The sequence below is a fragment of the Cynocephalus volans genome, chromosome 4, assembly GCF_027409185.1.
Source record: "Cynocephalus volans isolate mCynVol1 chromosome 4, mCynVol1.pri, whole genome shotgun sequence".
Classification (NCBI taxonomy): domain Eukaryota; kingdom Metazoa; phylum Chordata; class Mammalia; order Dermoptera; family Cynocephalidae; genus Cynocephalus; species Cynocephalus volans.
The window spans coordinates 77,634,608-77,654,170 of record NC_084463.1 but is presented as its reverse complement, the minus strand read 5'-3'; the positions used below and the strand labels follow the sequence as shown (position 1 = coordinate 77,654,170).

At 34.0% G+C, this 19,563-nt stretch overlaps 1 protein-coding gene across 3 annotated transcripts in view; it reads right to left on the bottom strand.

Moving 5' to 3' along the window:
* Positions 1 to 19,563, bottom strand: part of CCDC82 (coiled-coil domain containing 82) — a 33,979-nt gene that overhangs the window by 7,091 nt on the left and 7,325 nt on the right. For all 3 annotated transcript variants that reach the window (XM_063095408.1, XM_063095409.1, XM_063095410.1), the window contains exons 5-7: positions 7,595 to 7,687; positions 4,876 to 5,000; positions 1,966 to 2,136 (exon numbers count right to left, since the gene is read on the bottom strand). In XM_063095408.1, coding sequence (XP_062951478.1) covers positions 1,966 to 2,136; positions 4,876 to 5,000; positions 7,595 to 7,687 — 389 coding nt within the window. The remainder of the gene's footprint in view (positions 1 to 1,965; positions 2,137 to 4,875; positions 5,001 to 7,594; positions 7,688 to 19,563) is intronic.

Genomic DNA, 19,563 nt, shown 5'->3' with positions numbered 1-19,563 from the left:
TGCATATAGCTATATACACATACACACATTTTTACATAGATGCAAGGATAGCATATACATTACTTATTATTTCACTTTCACCTAGCATTATTTCATAACCTTCATAAATATTATTTTAATGGTTGTATTATATTCTGTCACATAATGCTGGTATACCACAGGCTATTAAATCACTGCCCAATATTTTACTCGGATTATTTCCAGTTTTTTGGTATCATAAATAATGCTTCAATGAACTTCATGATTATTTGCTTTTATTGAGTTGCTTTGCACAGGATAAACTTACAGGCACTGAATATGTGTAGCTTTGTGACTCTGGCTACATATAACTATCCAGTATTTAAAAAAGATACACCACACCCTTTCTTACTCTAGGAATCTTACTTTCCATGAACCCAGTAGTTTCAAAGCAAACTTGATAGCAATGCCTTTTATCATTTGATTTAAAAATACTTTGCCACTTTAAGAGCTATCAGCTGGCATGTTAGGGTAGTTTTAATTGCATGCCTTTAAATGGAGCATAAGCATCTTTCCATGTATTTGATAACTTTTGTATTTTTCCATTGTGTGACTGGTTTATTAATGTTCTTTGCTTTTATTTCATAAGGCCTCTTTTATATTTTAGATATTTAAATCAACTATTTCATATAGAATTTTTATTCCTTCAGAGGAATGTCAGAGCTCTAGAAATGGTTTTCTAACTCCACTTGCCCATCTAGGATTAGTTGTACACAGCAAAGACCGTGAATGTACAGCAATATATTTGATTTACACAACAGAACATGGCCCTTAAAGTACTAAATTACTTTTGCTAGTCCTAAATTACTTTAAGACATACTAGGTGTCTTATCTCATAAAAAGCCATAGACCACTTTTTCAACAATGGGGAAACTTGCGTATGACTATGTTGAGAAAAGAAATATATTTTTATAGTAACTTGGTGAACAAAACATTAAAGACCAATTCTGAATTCATTATCTCCAAACAAACTTTCTAAATGATTCCTGAAACCCAGATTGCTCAGAGGATCTGATCAATTATTGCCCAACAATACTGAGGAATCATATTATGCAATTTAGTAGAAGGATTCAGATAAATAGTACGTTTCCATTTTAATAATTGACTGGAAAGATTTAGAGACGACTTTGTGTCTCTACCGCTCCAAACACACACACCTTCCATGGATATGCAGACTCACCAGAGGAAGCTCTCAGTATTAACATTTTTGTCTTTATAAGTACAGCACTCATAAAGTAAGATAAAAAAAGAAATAGCAGCATCTGTACTTTTACCACTTCACATTGTACTGCTTTGCTCTTGTCTATCAAGTACTTATTCTTCAGTTTTGTCTATTCATTCAAAATTAATAGCACCTTAGGCATTTGGTGATTGCCCTAGACTCTAACACACTTCTGATATAGTCTAAATTGAAACACGGCATTCTATAAATTCTCTAATATTAGGATGGACAGATATTTACTTGTGGATTACCAATCTGGTGGATTACCAATCTGGTGGATTATCTGCCATAAAAGTTTCCACTTGGCTAGCCAGTTAGCTCAGTTGGTTAGAGCATGATGCTGATAATACCAAGGTCCAGGGTTCAATCCCTGTACTGGCCAGCCACCAAAAAAAAAAAAAAAAAATGTTTCCACTTGGTTCAAATTCTGCTTTGGATTCAAAAGGGAACTCCTGCTTTTCCTACCCTAGTGATCTCCCTCATTATCCTCATCCTGTACCCGCCTTCTCTCCCCAATTTGGGTGATGTATGCTTAGAGAATATGTACTGATTTTACTCACTGAATAAGGAATGAACATGCTACGTAAGACATATTTTTCATATCGTACTCTTTTCCCCTCTTCTTGTGTTTTCTCCTTTTGTGAAAATCACTTAGGGTTATTTGTGCAAGTTTATGAACTGAAAATTTCTAAATAATGAAAACTAAAATTAGAAGAAAAAAATACCTGTTTATCATGTGACATGAAATCATCTGTTTCCATAGTCCTGGTGTTATACAACTTTCCTGATAAATGAACTGAATATCTACAGCAGCGATGCAATCCACAAGCCTGGCAGGAACAGTTTTTAGCATCCTTTGAATGGATACTTAAATTAGAATAATTTTCTACCCGCTCCTGAAACAATTTAAAGATGTAATGACGTTTAAGAGATAAAAAATAAAAATAAAATAAGAGTCTAACCAAATTAAAATTGATCTAGGAATCACAATAGGAAGAGATATAAGAGCAGCACACATTGGTATTTCTTATTCTAATACGAAGCATACAGTAGGTGTTTGACAAGATATTTTTAAATTAAAGAAATAAATTTATAATCTTGGCTATTAAATGAAAAGAAACCAGACTAGGAAAAACACTAGGTTCATATCTCTGATGAGTTACTCCTAAGTAGCATTCTTGATAGATTTTAATTTACTTGTTTTCCACCTTCTTATCTGTAGCTAGTGTTGATAAAGTATTAATTAAAAACAGGAAAGAAAATGAGGAGCAAAAATTCAGGATAACATAAAAAAAGATGAATTCATTTAGGCTAGTTAAAAGTTGAGAAAAAAATCACATACACTCTCCATTGTATGAATTATATCACATATTCCACAGAATATTTGAGAAATAAATTAATCCTCCTATGGTTATCTGCTATAGTCCTGTGAAAATAATACTGGATTGCTATATATCCAGTATTGATATAGACAGTCTAATAACTGAATTATTAATGAGTAAACAAACTGAGAAAACCCTTGGCATTCATAAATAAGCTTTATTAAGCTGTGAAGTTACTTGTGCCTGAGTACTTTTGTTTATGCTCCAGGTCTGTGCTAAAGACCACCGTTCTAATTAGTAATGTAGGTTTAGATTAGTTTAGGTCTTACCATAATATCTGAACTGCACACATATGAGCATATTAGCATTGTTACTAATCCACATTCCCATCCTCTATCAGCCTGATGGTAATGAAGTATCCAATTCTTTTTACATTGCATGATTCAAAACAACACTGTTTTTTTGTCTATCTTTCATATTTCTCATACTTTATGACACTTCATGACATGTCTCACTTACAGGTTGAAATTCAGACTGAACAGGTGACTAACCACCTTCCCTGCCTACTTCTGTGGTACTCATGGAAGCACACGGTGAGATGAAACCTCTGAGACGAAAGCTCTATCAGCTTGGTTCCCCGAGTGACTACAATGAGCAGAGCACCCCTGATGTCTCACACTGGACATGTAAGTGAAAAAATAAAGTTGTTCAGTTAAGCTACTGAGATTTTGTTTGTCATGTTATTTCGTTATCTCATGTTATTTTGTTATAAGCATATTCTGACTAAGATCTTACGGAATCATCTATGTCTCAAAATTTTTCAGCTAATGTTTTTTGTATCTTACATTTATTATTTCAACATTGGATTATCCAAACTCAGTATAACCTACCATAGTACGGTAAGGCATAATATGCCATAGAAGTATGGGTTTTGGAACCCAAAAGACCTTAGGTTTAAATACTGGCCTGTCAAATTACTACCTGTGGAAACTTATGTTACTCAATTCTTCTGAGTTACAGTTTCCTCAATTCTAAAAATGGAGGAAATAACAGTGCCTTCCTTGTGGGGTTACTTTGAAGATTAAATAATATACTTTACTGTGTAATATAAATTACTTGGCAAAAGTTAAATGAGCTATAAACAGATGCTATTTTTCTTCCTATTAAAGAAAACAATATTAATGCTGTGTTCTAAGAGCTGAGCTATACATTTTATCTTCAAAGTAAGTAAATATTTCCCTTCAAAGTAGGCATTATTTTCTATATCTGTGGAAGAAATGGGGGTTCAGAGAGGTTAAAAACTTATCCAAAGAAAAAAAGACATATGCTGGTCCTATACTCAAGCCATCCTCCAACTTGAAGAATTCTAACTCTTTCTGTAACCCCACAACTGTCTCTTAAACCTAACCATACACAGATAATTTATCATCAGGTAACTAAAGGCTGAAGAGGCCTTGGATAAAACCAAATCTCCTGACATAACCAACGTAGCTAATGATTTAAGTGCTAGAAGGATTTTAAGAAAAACTTCAATTATCTTTCCATTTTTCCTCTTGTTACTCATTAGAACATAGAATGTTAGAAGTAAGGGGGGAAACCCTTAAAAAATCATATAGTATATCCTCTATTAGAGATCATAAATTAGAAACCTAGAAGATAATATGGAATCCAGTAAATCTTATAAATTAAAAAGATGCTTCCTCAAATTGGTAGAATTCCAAAATATTAAGGTAGAGAAGGATATCAAACACTGTCTAGGTCAGTCTTTCCCAAACTATGTCTTATGGAAATCAAGCATCCTAGGAGGTAATAACAGGCATTTCATGAAAAGGACCCTCACAGTAAAACATAAACTTGAAAAGCATTGCATTATATAGCCACTTCTTGAAGATCTACAGTATAAATTCACATATTAATGCTCCTGAAGAGTCCACCAGTAAAGAAACCAGTTTAAGTTAAACCCACTGTTTCTCAAACTTCTTTGGCTATGAAACTCTTTTCTGAAACAACAATTAACATCCGTGAGACAATTTCCTTATTTTAAAAGATAGACTAAGCCCTAGAGGTGTTCTAAAGTTATTCATCATTAGAACCACTCAATTATTGAATAGATATAGTTAGTGTGGATGATTGAAACAGTAATAGCCTTCAGAAGAGATGAGAAATAGTAAGCTGACTATTTAACAAGGAAAAATCTCAATACCATAGAACATTATTCAGTCTGACTGGATATTGAAATCCTGAGAGGTCTACTACTCTCATTGCCCACCAGAGGTTAAAAATAAACAAACAAACAAAAAAAAAACGGTTTACCTTGTATTGCTCTTTCCAACGACTTCTAGAAGTTAAATTCTCTAGACGAGGCTGAACAAAGCGGTTATCCAAATAATGAAGAGATGTCAACATGTCTTGTGCATATGATTTCTGCCTGGTGCCATCTGTTCAGGGGACCAACAATGAAAAAATTACACTGTCCATATGAAATATTTAAACAATTGAACATTTAAGAATCTCTTCCCATTGTTTTAGGAAGAAAACTATGGGAAGAGATTCCATACTTGGTTGGAGCATTTTAAATTAGAAAAAAAAAAAATTAATGAAGTTAAAAAAAACTGCATTAGAGCATTAGGGAAAGAAAACAGAGACAAAGACTCTATAGATCTCTTTATAAAGTGCCAAACTTTAAGATTATTTTCTGATAACACAAAGAGTCAGATGGAAAAGCTTGCCAAATTATCTTTTTTATTCTCTTATACAAAACTGCCATGGATTAACCACTGAATTCCAGAGACAGCTCAAAGTTCTGAGTAGGCTTTCCAGGCCCTCTACAATTTGCTCCATCCTACCCCTCCGGTGGTAACTCCTCATGCCAACAAATCACTCTCTTTTCTGGTCAAACGTTTTCCTCGAATCCCTTTTCTTCACTCATTTTTGCCTTCCTGATTTGGCTTGTATTACATTCTCTGTTTATGCTAATCTATCCTAGTCTATGTAGTTAAGATTTGTTTTCCCATCTTGTTTGAAGTTTTCTTAATGAATCTAGCTAATAAATTTATTGTGCTTCTTTAAATCATTATGAATTCAAACCTTACCATGGCTTACAAAGCTGTTCTGGACCCTGTCTACCCCTCTGAACTTATCTCTTCTCCCTCCCCGCCATCTCATTCCACTCCAGCCACACATACCTTCTAGTTGTTTCCTGAACACACCAAACTTATTCTTTCCTAAGGATCTCAGCACTTGCCGTGTCCTCTGTTAAATCCATGTATTACTTCCTCCCTCGCTTCATTCAAGTTTCTGTTTAAAAGTTACCTCTTGAGAGACTTTCTTTGACCAATCTAACTAACGTATAACATAGACTTTACTTTCCCTTATCATTCTCTATCTCCGTACCCCTACTTTATTCTTTTTTTGAAGAACTAATCACAAGTTGAAATCATATTATTTTATATATTTGTTTAATAATTTATTGCCTGTATCTCCCATCAGACTTTAAGCAACATAAAGGCAGGAATCTACTATGTCTTAGTCATTGTCCTATCCCAGCCCCCAAAATAGGCCTGGCACATAGAAGACATTTAGTAAATATTTGTTCAATAATTGTGAATGAAATCTTATTTTGGCACATATTTACATACAGTCCATTAAATGCTGGATTGTGTGCTAGGTGCAAGGGATACATGTACTCAAGTAAATATACAGTTCTTCCCACACTTTGGTAAGGGAGGAAAGCAAAAATACATTTTCAATACAATATGAAAAACGCATATACATGAGTACCACCATACTAAGGACAATGAGAGAGTAACAAGTATTTCTTGTCACAGAGGAAATGTTTTACACTCACTTAGAAAATCTGGGATTAAAAAGAGATTATATTCTAAGAAGGAACAGCATAGACAAAGGCAAAAAAGCATAAAATGGCATGTAACTTGTCATGAAATTCAAAGAGCTCAGAGAAGTTGAGCCAGCACATGGGTTGAAGCACTCTGCTGTTTTATGAGTATGTCTTATATCCTCAAATTCACTGTGAACTGTCTAAGAGCAAGGATCTGTCAAATACTTACCTTCCACATATCTCAAATAATAAACAGTAACAAGCTTTTTATACAAGTGGATTTTTGCTATAGTTGATCCCAGAGGGAATAATTAGAAGGCCTTAAGAAATGGTTCTCCTTGGTTTTGTTTAATATATATATATATATATATTTTTTTGTTGTTGTTGTTCTTTCAAACATATATTTCTTTTTATTAGGTTTGTTTTCAATGCAAATTAATTACATAATATAGAAAATTACTATGAAGCAATACATAATTACACCAACCTGAAGTACAGTTCAAATCAGGTTTATAGCATATAAAATTGAAGTAAAAATGAATGTGTATTAATACATCCAGTAACTTGATCTGTACTATCCAATTGTATCTGGGTTCATCTAACATGGGAAATATTTGATAAATATTATTTATACAGTATTTGAATTAATATTAGAAACATTTTTTAATGACAACCACTAATATTGTACATTCCTAAAAATCTAAGCATTATTATGTGACCACGTAAACCAAAGACTTCCTGGAAGATATATATATATATATATATATATATATATATATATATATATTATTATTATTGTAATATAGTTGTTTATACATACCTGTGGGGTACAGAGTTGAATATCATTACATGTGTGCAATATGTGATGCTCAAATCAGGATAATTGGTATAATCAACGTCATACAATGTAATCGTTTTTTGTGGTCCTTTACCAATTTCTCCCTCACCCCTTTCCACTCCCCCTTTCCCACCTCTGGTAACCTCAGTTTTTATTTATTTTTTAATTTATTTTAAAATTTAACATTTTTTTTTGGCAGCTGTCTGGTACAGGGATCCAAACTCTTGACCTCGGTGTTGACAACACTGCACATGAACCAACTGAGCTAAGCCCCTCACCTCAGTTTTAAAACTGAAAATGTTTAAAAATTGAAAAAATTAAAAAACCAAATTGTTCTATTCATACTATTAACTTACCATACAATGTTCTCAGAAAAGATTCATCTAAAGCATTGATCAGAAGAGCCTTCACAACTCTTTCAAAGTGAGTACAGTGGTCACTAAAAGAATCTGAAATTAATTTTAAATAAATATTAGGATCTAGTAGACAAAACAATTCCTTTAATACAATAGGTTCCTTTCTTCAATGCTAAGAAATTAATACTATAAATATCAGAAGTAACTTGATCATTGTAATTTTATAGCTACCTCAGTGACTTGTCTAATCATTGTGCAAATCTCCATTTTCCAAATTTACTGGCTTTTAATCCAAAGTTTCTAGTTATTTCATATCTTCACTTCCCAAACTTATTAAGGAAAAATGGTTCAGGGAATATTAAGAGGTATGTTGTGAAAAACATCAAAATCAGCTCCAGTGAGCCCAAGTTTAATTATCACCTTGATAAAGCGAGAAAGCAAGAGAGAAAACCTCCATAAATTGCTTATTATGTCTTATTCTGTAAAACATGTTACATATAAAATTGTACAGAAAATTGCTACCCTAGCCAGAATCCCAATGGCTATAAAAACTCCATTTCCCTTCCTGCTGCCCCAGATTTAGGATTTTCCACATCAATTTACAAAAGTTATGTTTTCCCTTTCCCATACCACATATATAAACCTGCTTTGCTACTAACCCAACCTCATACATGAAATCATCTATTGTGACAGGCCAGGCAGTGATAAGAAATGAGACCCATACTATTCCCATTACTTTTGGGTCAGGGTTTACTATGGCTGTAGAAATGTTCTCTATCAAACACAACCCTTTCCTTGATCCATATGGTCACCATAGAACATTTGCACCTGTGAAGATATATTAAGAATATGCTTAAGAATATTAAGAATATGGTCCAGATTTCATGTTCCTATCCCCTAGATAGACATTGTTATGCTTGGTAATTAGATTTTATATTATTATACTTCAGAACATAGAATTTAGATTTGGATGAAAAACTGGAGAAAATGAAATTCAAATCTCTCATCTTTAAATTAAGGAAATGACATTCTCAGTGATGAAATAACTTACCTAAGGTCACAGAACTAGATAGAGGCAGAACTAGGCTTAGAGCTCAGACCTTCTCCAGAAGATTTTTCAATGCTTTAATCCCTATATTGGATGGGCTTCTGTGAAATACCCTAGCAATGCTGCTTAAACTTTCCTCCATGATCACTTAAAAAATTGGAAAAGAATAAAGGAGAAAATAAACAGTATTTGTGTTTATGCATAACTTAATTTTTCTAAGATAATCAATCTTCCCATACCCAATCATTTGATGTCTAATCATTCTGTCGACTTCTGTGCATCCTTTATCACATATTAATTTCACATATATGCTAGGATTTTGCTTCAGCACCATCTATCCTTCCTACTTCTCTGTTATTCTCATGCCAGTAATGCACTGTTTTACTTATTGTAATTTTGTGATAACTTTTTATATCTGGTTGGAAAAATTCTTCTAATTTAGTCTTTGTTTTCAAAATTTATTTATTTTCATATACTTGTTCTTCCAAGTGAATGTCAGGATTGTTTTTCAAAGACGAACCAAAAAATTAATTTGTGAAGAAATAACTTCTTGTACTATGTACTTGTACATTACACTTCAGAAACATGCTTGTCTTGCCATTTATGTTCTCTATCAAACACAGTAAAGTTTTTCTATTCCTCAGTAAAGTTTACTTTTGTACCTATAAAGGCATGCTTTTCTTTTTGAGATTAGGCCTAGAACCTTTATTTTGGTTGCCCGTGTAAATGGAGTCTTCCCTGGTTATATCTTCTAAGAGATTATTGCTAGTACACCAAAAAACCATTGAGTTTTACATATTTGTTGAGTATGTGGTAGTTTTTCTGAGTTTTTTTTTTTTTTTTTTTTTACTAATTTCAAAATAGTCAGATTCTCTTGGATATTTGTGGGAGATGAGCTCACTGGGACACTATAGAGCTGAAGATGGATACTGTTAAGGGATCTCTGGGCACTGTCTCTGCTTTCTTCCCCAACCTCAAAGAAGATATAGTCTTGCTAGTGCTAAGTTTATTTCAAGAAACAAGAGAATGTTTATAAATTTTCCCTTAGGTAGAAAGAAGCAAATAGATTGTTGATGTAATTTTTTTCTGTAATGAATCTATAAGTTCAGTATAAGAGTCAAAGGCAGAACAAGAAATTTACTTCTTTTTCTACTCTAACTAAAGTCAACACAAATTGACTTCTTTTTTTATCCTGCTCCCCCCAACCTTAAAGGGAAAAAAGAACATGAGAAAAACTATGATACATCTATTCCTGCTCTGAAAATATTCATATCCCTTCTCTTAACTTCTTTATCCTTGGTGAAATGAGTCAGAAACTTATTGCTTATATGTACATATATAAATATGTATCATATTACGTTCAAATAATGTCTTTTCTTTCTCTCTATATTTCTTGTTTTGCTTTCATATTTTATTGCATTGTTCAATACATCTACAATACAGTAGAAGATATTTTTGTCTTGCTCCTCATTTTAAAGTGAATGCTAGTGCTTCATTGTAAGTATGATGTTGACTCTTGGTTTAAAGTATTGACATGCAAAGGACAAATGCTCCTCTTGCTAAATTTTTAAGGCCAGGTGCAGGCATTGAATGTTATAAAATGTCATTTTAGAATCTCAAAAAGTTGTATTTTTCTTTTTAATATGTTAATGTAACATATTAATATGGCTCCTAATATTAAATCATTTCTATAACTCTAAAAGAATTGTTAGAGGTTTTTTTCCTTTATTCTTGTAATTAGAGAAATAGTTCCTTCATATGTCCATTTACAAAACTATGAGTATTTTCATTAATTTATGAGGAATGTGAGCCTCTAATATGCATAAATGAGTGTTATGTATTATGAAATTAACTCAAGAATATTTTCTACTATACCTTTGAATTCACATCTTAATTTTTCCATCCAAAATATATGACTTTTAATACATCAAAATCATCTTTTACATATCTCACTAAAGTTATAAAATTTCTTCCTTTAGATTTCCTTTTGTTCTGTACCCTCACCCCCCCTCCCAGGAATTTATGAAATAGGGTTTTCATTTCTAGTCCTTTATATATTATCTTCTCCCTCAGAACTTTTATTTTTCTTCCTTATACTAGAACTTTTCAGGTGTAATCCTACGTATCACTGATGAGATTTTCTATACAGTTAATTCTGTTCTCTACTGCTTTCAATATAAACTGTATTTCTGACTTCACATTTTTAATATTCTGGCAATTCTTCCTTAACTAGCCCCTTCTTCTCAAATTGTTCTCTCCTTATGACTTCATATTTCTTTTTCATAGTTTGTGAAGTAAATGCTTTATACAATTTTGTTTCCTTTAATGAATCATTTTTCACAGGCATTTTCATGCTCTGAATCTACCTTTACTTTATGCTGCAATATGATTTCACTGGTACTTTTTACTTATTCTAGAACAAGGGGTAAAAGTCTAAGATTTAATATTTAACATAAATGGTTTTTAAATTGTTCTTGGGCCCCCTCTTTATTGTGTTGATAGAATGATTCTCTTTAATTGGTAGGTGGAGACTAAGTCGCTGTTCCCTTAGTCTAATTTACAGTAGTACAGCAAGGCACTAGTAGACTGAAATGTACTCTTCTTATCTCTACTACTTGGTTCTCTCACTCTAAACATATGAGAGTACTAGAAAAATAATATAATCTTTAGTATCCAGAAATATGGAAGTTTTTTCATTTCACTATTTCCATATATTTGTAGCATGTGCACTATATAGAATCTGGTATGCAGTGGACCACTGCTAGTCTGTCCCTCTATTTTCTACCATATCTTTTCTAGGAGTTGCAGTCTCAGAATAAATTTAAAGAGATACTAATAGGGATTGGTGAGAAGGGAAAAAGACTGTTTTCAATTGCTTCAACCATGTAGCAAGGGGGAAACCACCCTGCTTTGAGGTGGTGTAGATGCACCTCTCAGAACTGAGTGGCAGATAGTAAAGAAATGACAAAATGTCTTCCTACAGTTCAAACTGCTCAGTTCAAAAAGGTAAAATTGCATATATCACTGATTGTGATTCCCAACTGAACACTGAGTTTGGAGCTAGGAGATGTTTCTGATAATATGTTAGATATGAGTGGTTGCCAGTGTTCTTATAGAGGATGGCAAAAGAATAAATCTGGGAATACTATCCTAATCACAACTTAACCCCGACCATAGAGTGGTGTTCATTATTTACCATATAGGTCATTGCTTTAATGAGAAAATACATTTTGATTTTCAAATATAAAAATTAATTTATAGCAACTTTTGGAACATAATAACTCGGCAAATTGAAAATTGCCTACATTAAATTTTATTTGTTATATTGCCATATGGTATAAAATTTGTACATATTAAAAACATTAACTAAATCATAAATTCTCTCTCTAAAATATGTAATTGCTCTCTCTCACGTTTTAAAAAATCCAGTCATGTTCAACATTTCTCTGATTCTTGACCTACAAAACTCAGTCTTCAGCCGATATGCTTATCTTAATTATCCATTCAACTAACAATAAGTTCCTATAATGTCACAAACTCTAATAGGTACTAGGAATACAAAGAAAAGGGAGGTTGGTCAACCAGTTTTTTTTCCCCTTCTTTTGGAAGTGGGGGCACCCATTTGACTTAATTTATTGAGCTTTACTTTTTTATATACCATAAAATTCACTCCTTTTGGTGTGCAGTTCTATGGCCAATGTATAAAATGATGTAGCCACCAACACAACAGTTGTATCACTAGCCAAAAATTGGGCCCTTATGCTCAGGAGAAATCTTGGCTGGAGATGAAAATTTGGGGATTTTTGCGTATAAATTGGGCTGAAATAATGGGAAAAAGACTGCCCAAAGCACAGGCAAAATAAAGGTCATTGAGAACAGAAACCCTGGAAACATAAAAATTTATATAACAAATGAAAAAAGAGGAAAGCAATACTACAAAGGGAAGGGCAGAAGAGAGTCATACCACAGAAGGTAAAAAAGAAGAGAGTTCTGAAAGTGAGTGGTAGATAGTAGCAACGGACATAGCAATACCCAGTTAATAAAAGAACTGCAGAGAATTTGGCATATAGGAGGTTATCAATGACTAACAAAAGCAACTTCAATTGATTGATGGAAGCAAGAGACTGCATACAGTGCTTCGTAGCGATACTGGGAAACAGGAACAAAAAGATAAGATTCAGAATAGTGGCCAATGGAACTTGCTAACTCAAGGGAGGAAAGGCATAATAAACGTGGCTACAAGTTGAGGAAAGGCAGTCTGTAAAGACAGAACTATCAAATATAAAGAGAAGCAAGTAGATAGTAGAGCAAGAAGGAGAAGTCGTAATTAAGGAAAAGTTGTAATTAAGAATATATTGCATAAAAAATGAGATACATCTTCCCCTGAAGTAGAAATGCTCAGTATTAAAAGTAAGCTTAGAGTTCCTTGGTATTTACATAGATTAGTTGAAAACTTATGTTCATAGAAAAACCTGCACATGGATGTTGATAGCAATTTTATTCATAATTGCCAAAATGAGGAGGGAACCAAGTTGTCTTTCAATAGGTAAATGGATAAACAAACTTTGGTACATCCATGCAATGGAATATTATTCAGTCAGAAAAATAAATAAGTTATCAAGCTATGTTCAGACATGGAGGAAACTTAAATGCATATTGTTAAGCGAAAGAAGCCAATCTGAAAAGTTAACATGCTGAGTGATTCCAACTATATGACATTCGGGCAAATGTCAAAGGCAAAGGCAAAACTATGGACATAGTAAAAAGATAGTGGTTGCTAGGGGTTCAGGGGAGGGATAAAAGGAGAGATGAACAGCGCACGGGACTTTTGGACAGTGAAACTACTCTGTATGATACTATAATGGTGGATACATGTCATTCATTACACCCTTGTCAAAACCCATAGAAGGTATAACACAAACAATAAGCCCTAATGTGAAATATGAGCTAAAGTAAATAACAGTGTATCCATATTGGCTCATCAATTATAACACAGGACCAAACTAATGCAAAGGGTTAATTATAGGGGAAACTGTATATGTGAGGGAGTATATGGGAACTCTCTGTACTTTCCACTCAGTATTTCTGTAAATCTATAATTTCCCTTAAAAAAAAAAAATAAGCACAGAGGTTTAGGATAGAGAAGGAACTTGAAGTAGTTCCTATGTGCTGGACTTTTATCTCCATTAATTAGCAGGAGTGGGTATGAGTAGGTTATCTCTCAGCAAAAGTTCTACCACATTCTAGATATATAATCCAGAATGATGGGATACATCCTGAGTATCCCTTTGATTCAAATGTCCACGTGGCAGGTGAACCAGTGCCTATTGATATAAGGAAAATATTAACATGCAGCATATAGACGCCTGTTACCAGTACCTCCATAAATGCTAAATTTCTTGAAATTTGATTCCTACCTCAATCTACTATTTTATTATAAATTGTGAGATTGAAATCAAACCATATTGCAGTTAATTTTAGTAAAAATGGAATTTTATAAAATAATATTTGAGGAGAGGCCTGAGACCCACAGCAACCATGCGCCCTGAGGCACCAGTGTGACCAAGCGGGTGGTTGTCGCTGCCATTGGACCCCCACCCCCAATCCGGATGAGTGGGTGCTGACCAGGGAGGCCTGAACCTTCCACCCACAGGCACTGAGGCAGCCGTGCCAAATTGGCAGTCCCAGCAGGATCCTAGCCAGACAATAGTGTTGAACCAATGGAACGTGAAATCCCTTGAGACAATAACTAAACACCAAAGATACCAGAAATATGAAAAATCAAGAAAGTACACCACCAAAGGGTAATAACTCTCAAGCTCTAGATCCTATAGAACAAGAAGCCCCTGAAATGTCTGACAAGGAATTTCAAGTGATAATTCTAAGGTAACTAAATGAGATACAAGAAAACTCAGCTAGAAAACATGGTGAAACAAGGAAAAGTATACAGGACCCGATAGAAGAAATGTACAGGAAAATCAATGCCCTGAAAAAGAATGTAGCAGAGCTTGCCAAGCTGAAGAATTCATTCAACAAAATAAAAAGCAAAACAGTTTAACCAGCAGGCTTGCAGAAGCAGATGAGAGAACTTCTGACCTTGAAGATGGGCTGTTTGAAATAACACAGGGAGACAAAAAAAAAAAAAAGAAAGAAAGAAAAAAAATTAAAAACATTGAAGAAAATCTGAGAGAGATATCAGACAACCGTAAGCACTCAAATATCCGAGTCATGGGTATTCCAGAAGGGGAGGAAAAAGGAGATTGCCTTGAAAACATATTCAACAAAATAGTGGCCAAAAACTTCCAAGGTATAGGAAAAGCCACAGATCTTCAGATTCAGGAAGCTCAAAGATCCCCAAATGTATTCAACCTAAAAAGGTCTTCTCCAAGACACGTTATAGTCAAATTGGCAAAACTCAAAGACAAAGAGAGAATCTTAAAAGCTGCAAGAGAGAAGCGTCAAATCACCTATAAGGGAGCCCCAATCAGACTAACATCAGACTTTTCATCACAAACCTTAAAAGCCAGAAAGGAATGGGATGATATATTCAAAATACTAAAAGACAGAGATTGCCAGCCAAGAATACTTTGCCCTGCAAGGCTATCCATCTGAAATGAAGGGCAAATAGTATATTTGTCAGACAAACAAAAACTGCAGGAGTTCACTACCACACGACCACCCTTACAAGAAATTCTCAAGGGAGTACTGGGTTTGGTACCTGAAAAATAACTACCACTGCCATAAAAACTCAAGAAAAATCAAAACCCACTAGTAAAATAAAAATGCTAACAATGAAGAGAGAAAAAAAAAAGTTTATCTACAATCCAAGAAACCAATAAATACAGAAGACAAACAGTAAATCAGAAAGAAAGGAACAAAAGACACTTAAGACATCCAAACAAAAATCAATAAAATGCTAGGAGTAAATCAACACTTTTTAATAACAACTCTTGATGTAAAAGGATTAAATCCCCCAATCAAAAGACAAAGACTGGCTGTGTGGTTTAAAAAGGAGGACCCAACTATATGCTGCCTTCAAGAGTCTCACCTCACCTATAAAGACACATATAGACTGAGAGTGAAAGGATGGAAAAAGATATACCATGCAAACAGTAATGAAAAACAAGCCCGAGTAGCTATCCTTATATCTGATAAAATAGACTTTAAACTAAAAACCAAAAAAGAGATAAAGAGGGCCACTACATAATGATAAAAGGATTCATTCATCAAGAAGACATAAAAATCATAAATATATACACACCCAATGTTGGAGCAGCCAGATTTATAAAGCAAACTCTACTAGACCTAAAGAAGGAGATAGACACTAATACCATAATAGCAGGGGACCTGAACACCTCACTATCAATATTGGACTGATCATCGAGGCAAAGAATCAGCAGAGACACACACGATCTAAACAACACTGTAGACTAATTGGACTTGGCAGATATCTACAGAACATTCCATCCAACAACCTCAGAATATTCATTCTTCTCATCAGCACATGGATCATTCTGCAGGATAGATCACATGTTAGGTCACAAATCAAGTCTCAAGAAATTCAAAAAAATTGGAATCATCCCATGTATTTTTTCAGACCACAATGGGTTAAAATTAGAAATCGATAACAAAAGAAATTCTGGAAACTATACAAACATATGGAAATTAAACAGCATTCGACTTAATGACATATGGCTCCAAGAACAAATCAAAGAGGAAATCAAATAATTTATTGAAACTAATGAAAACAATGATACATCATACCAAAACCTGTGCAATACTGCAAAAGCAGTACTAAGGGGGAAATTTATCACGTTAAATGCTTACTTCAGAAGAATGGAAAGATGGCAAGTAAACAACCTAATACTTCACCTTAAAGAACTAGAAAAACAAGAACAATACAAACCCAAAGTTAGCAGACAGAAAGAAATCATTAAGATCAGAGCAGAACTTAGTGAAATTGAAACCCCAAAAATGATACAAAAAACCAATGAATCAAAAAGTTGGTTTTTTGAAAAGACAAATAAAATGACAACCCATTAGCACAGCTAACTGAAAAAAGAAGAGAAGACCCGAATAACAAAAATTAGAAATGAAAAAGGTGATATTACAACTGATACCTCAAAAATACAAGAAATCATTAGTGACTACTATAAACAACTATATGCCAACAAATTTCAAAATATGGGGGAAATGGATAAATTTCTGGACACACACAAACTACCAAAACTGAGCCAAGAACATGTAGAAAATCTGAACAAACCAATAAAAATAAAAGAGATTGAAGCTGTTATCAGAAGGCTCCAACTAAGAAAAGCCCAGGACTGGATGGGTTCACAGCAGAATTCTACCAAACATTCAAAGAGGAATTGACACCAATTCTCTACAAACTATTCCAAAAGATAGAAACAGAGGCAGTTCTTCCAAACTCATTCTAGGAAGCAAACATCACCCTGATATCAAAATCAGATAAAGATATAACAAAAAAAGAAAACTACAGGCCAATATCCTTGATGAATACAGATGCAAAAAATCCTCAGTAAAATACTAGGTACCAGAATACAGCAACACATGTGCAAAATTATACACCATGATCAAGTGGGATTCATCCCAGGGATGCAAGGTTGGTTCAACATATGCAAATCAGAAAATGTGATACACCATATCAATAAAACCAAACATGAAAACCACATGATCATCTCTATAGATGCTGAAAAAGCATTTGACAAAATTCAACACTCGTTCATGATAAAGACTCTTTACAAGTTAGGTATAGATGGAATGCATTGGAAGTAGTAGCCAGAGCAATCAGAAAAGAGAAGGAAATAAAGGGCAATGAGATTGGAAAAGATGAAGTCAAACTGTCCCTGCTTGCAGATGACATGATCATATACACCAAACAGCCTAAAGCCTCTACAAAAAAACTCTTGGAGTTGATAAATGATTTCAGCACAGTTGCAGGATACAAAATAAACATACAAAAAAAAGTGGCATTTCTATTCTCCAATAGTGAACATGCAGAAAGAGAAATCAAGAAAGCTTGCCCATTCACAATAGCCACCCCCTACAAAAAAACTTAGGAATAGAGGTAACCAAGGATGTGAAAAATCCCTATAATGAGAACTACAAACCACTGTTGAGACAAATTAAAGAGGACACAAGAAGATGGAAAGATATCCCATGCTCTTGAATTGAAAGAATCAACATTGTGAAAATGTCCATACTACCCAAAGTGATATACAAATTCAATGCAATCCCCATCAAAATTCCAATCACATTTTTCTCAGAAATGGAAAGAACTATCCAGACAATTATATGGAATAACAAAAGACCACGCATAGCCAAAGCAACTCTGAGCAAAAAAAATAAAGCTGGAAGCATAACACTACCTGACTTTAAACTATACTACAAAGCTATAATAATCAAAACAGTATGGTACTGGCATAAAAACAGACACACTGATCAATGGAATAGAATAGAGAATCCAGAAATCAACCCACACACTTATAGCCATCTGATCTTTGACAAAGGCACCAAGCCTATACACTGGGGAAGAGACTGCCTCTTTAGCAAATGGTGCTGGGAGACCTCGATATCAATACACAGGAGAATGAAACTAGACCCATACCTTTCACCATACACTAAAGTCAACTCAAAATTGATTAAAGAATTAAATATACACCCCAAAACAATAAAACTTCTTAAAGAAAACAGGAGAAACACTCCAGGAAGTGGGACTGGGCACAGACTTCATGAATATGACCCCAAAAGCATGGGTAACCAAAGGAAAAATAAACAAATGGGATCATATCAAGCTAACAAAGCTTCTGCACATCAAAAGAAACAATTAACAGAGTTAAAAGACAACCAACAGAGTGGGAGAATATATCTGCAAAATATACATCTGACAGAGTATTAATATCCAGAATATACAAGGAACTCAAACAACTTTACAGCAAAAAACAAGTAACCCAATTAAAAAATGGGCAAAGGAGCTAAATAGGCATTTCTCAAAGGAAGTTATACGAATGGCCAACAGATACATGAAAAAACGCTCAACATCACTCAGCATTCAGGAAATGCAAATCAAAACCACTCTGAGATACCATCACACACCAGTTAGAATGGCTAATTTCCAAAAGACTGTGAATGTTAAATGCTGGCGAGGTTGCAGAGAAAAAGGAACTCTCATACACTGTTGGTGGGACTGCAAAATGGTGCAGTCTCTATGGAAAATGGTATGGAGGTTCCTCAAACAATTGCTGATAGATCTACCATATGACCCAGCTATCCCACTGCTGTGAATATACCCAGAGGAATAGAAATCATCAAGTCAAAGATATACCTGTTCTGCAATGTTCACTGCAGCACTGTTTACAATGGCTAAGATTTAGAACCAGCCCAAATGTCCATCATCAGATGAGCGGATACGGAAAATGTGGTATATCTACACAATGGAATACTACTCTGCTTTAAAAAAATGAAATACTGCCATTTGCAACAACATGGATGGACCTAGAGAAAATTATATTAAGTGAAACAAGTCAGGCACAGAAAGAGAAATACCACATGGTCTCACTTATTTGTAGGTGCTAAAAATAAATAAATAAATACACAAATAAACTGGGCAGGGAGGGGAGAAGACACAACAATCAGGACTCCTTGAAGTTGTTATAACAAGTGAACAGATATGAGGTAGCTGGGAGGGAGGAGAGAGACAGAGGGCTGAGGGAGGTTTCAGTAATGGGCCAGAATAATCAACCACATTGTATATTGATAAAATTAAATTAAATTTTAAAAATGTAATAAAATAAAAAATAAAGACGTTCATACAATTATGAAAAAAATAGAATAATATTTGAAAGGAATGCACTCTTGAAGAAAAAAATTAAAAATTTATCCACTCAGCAGCCTGTTTCTA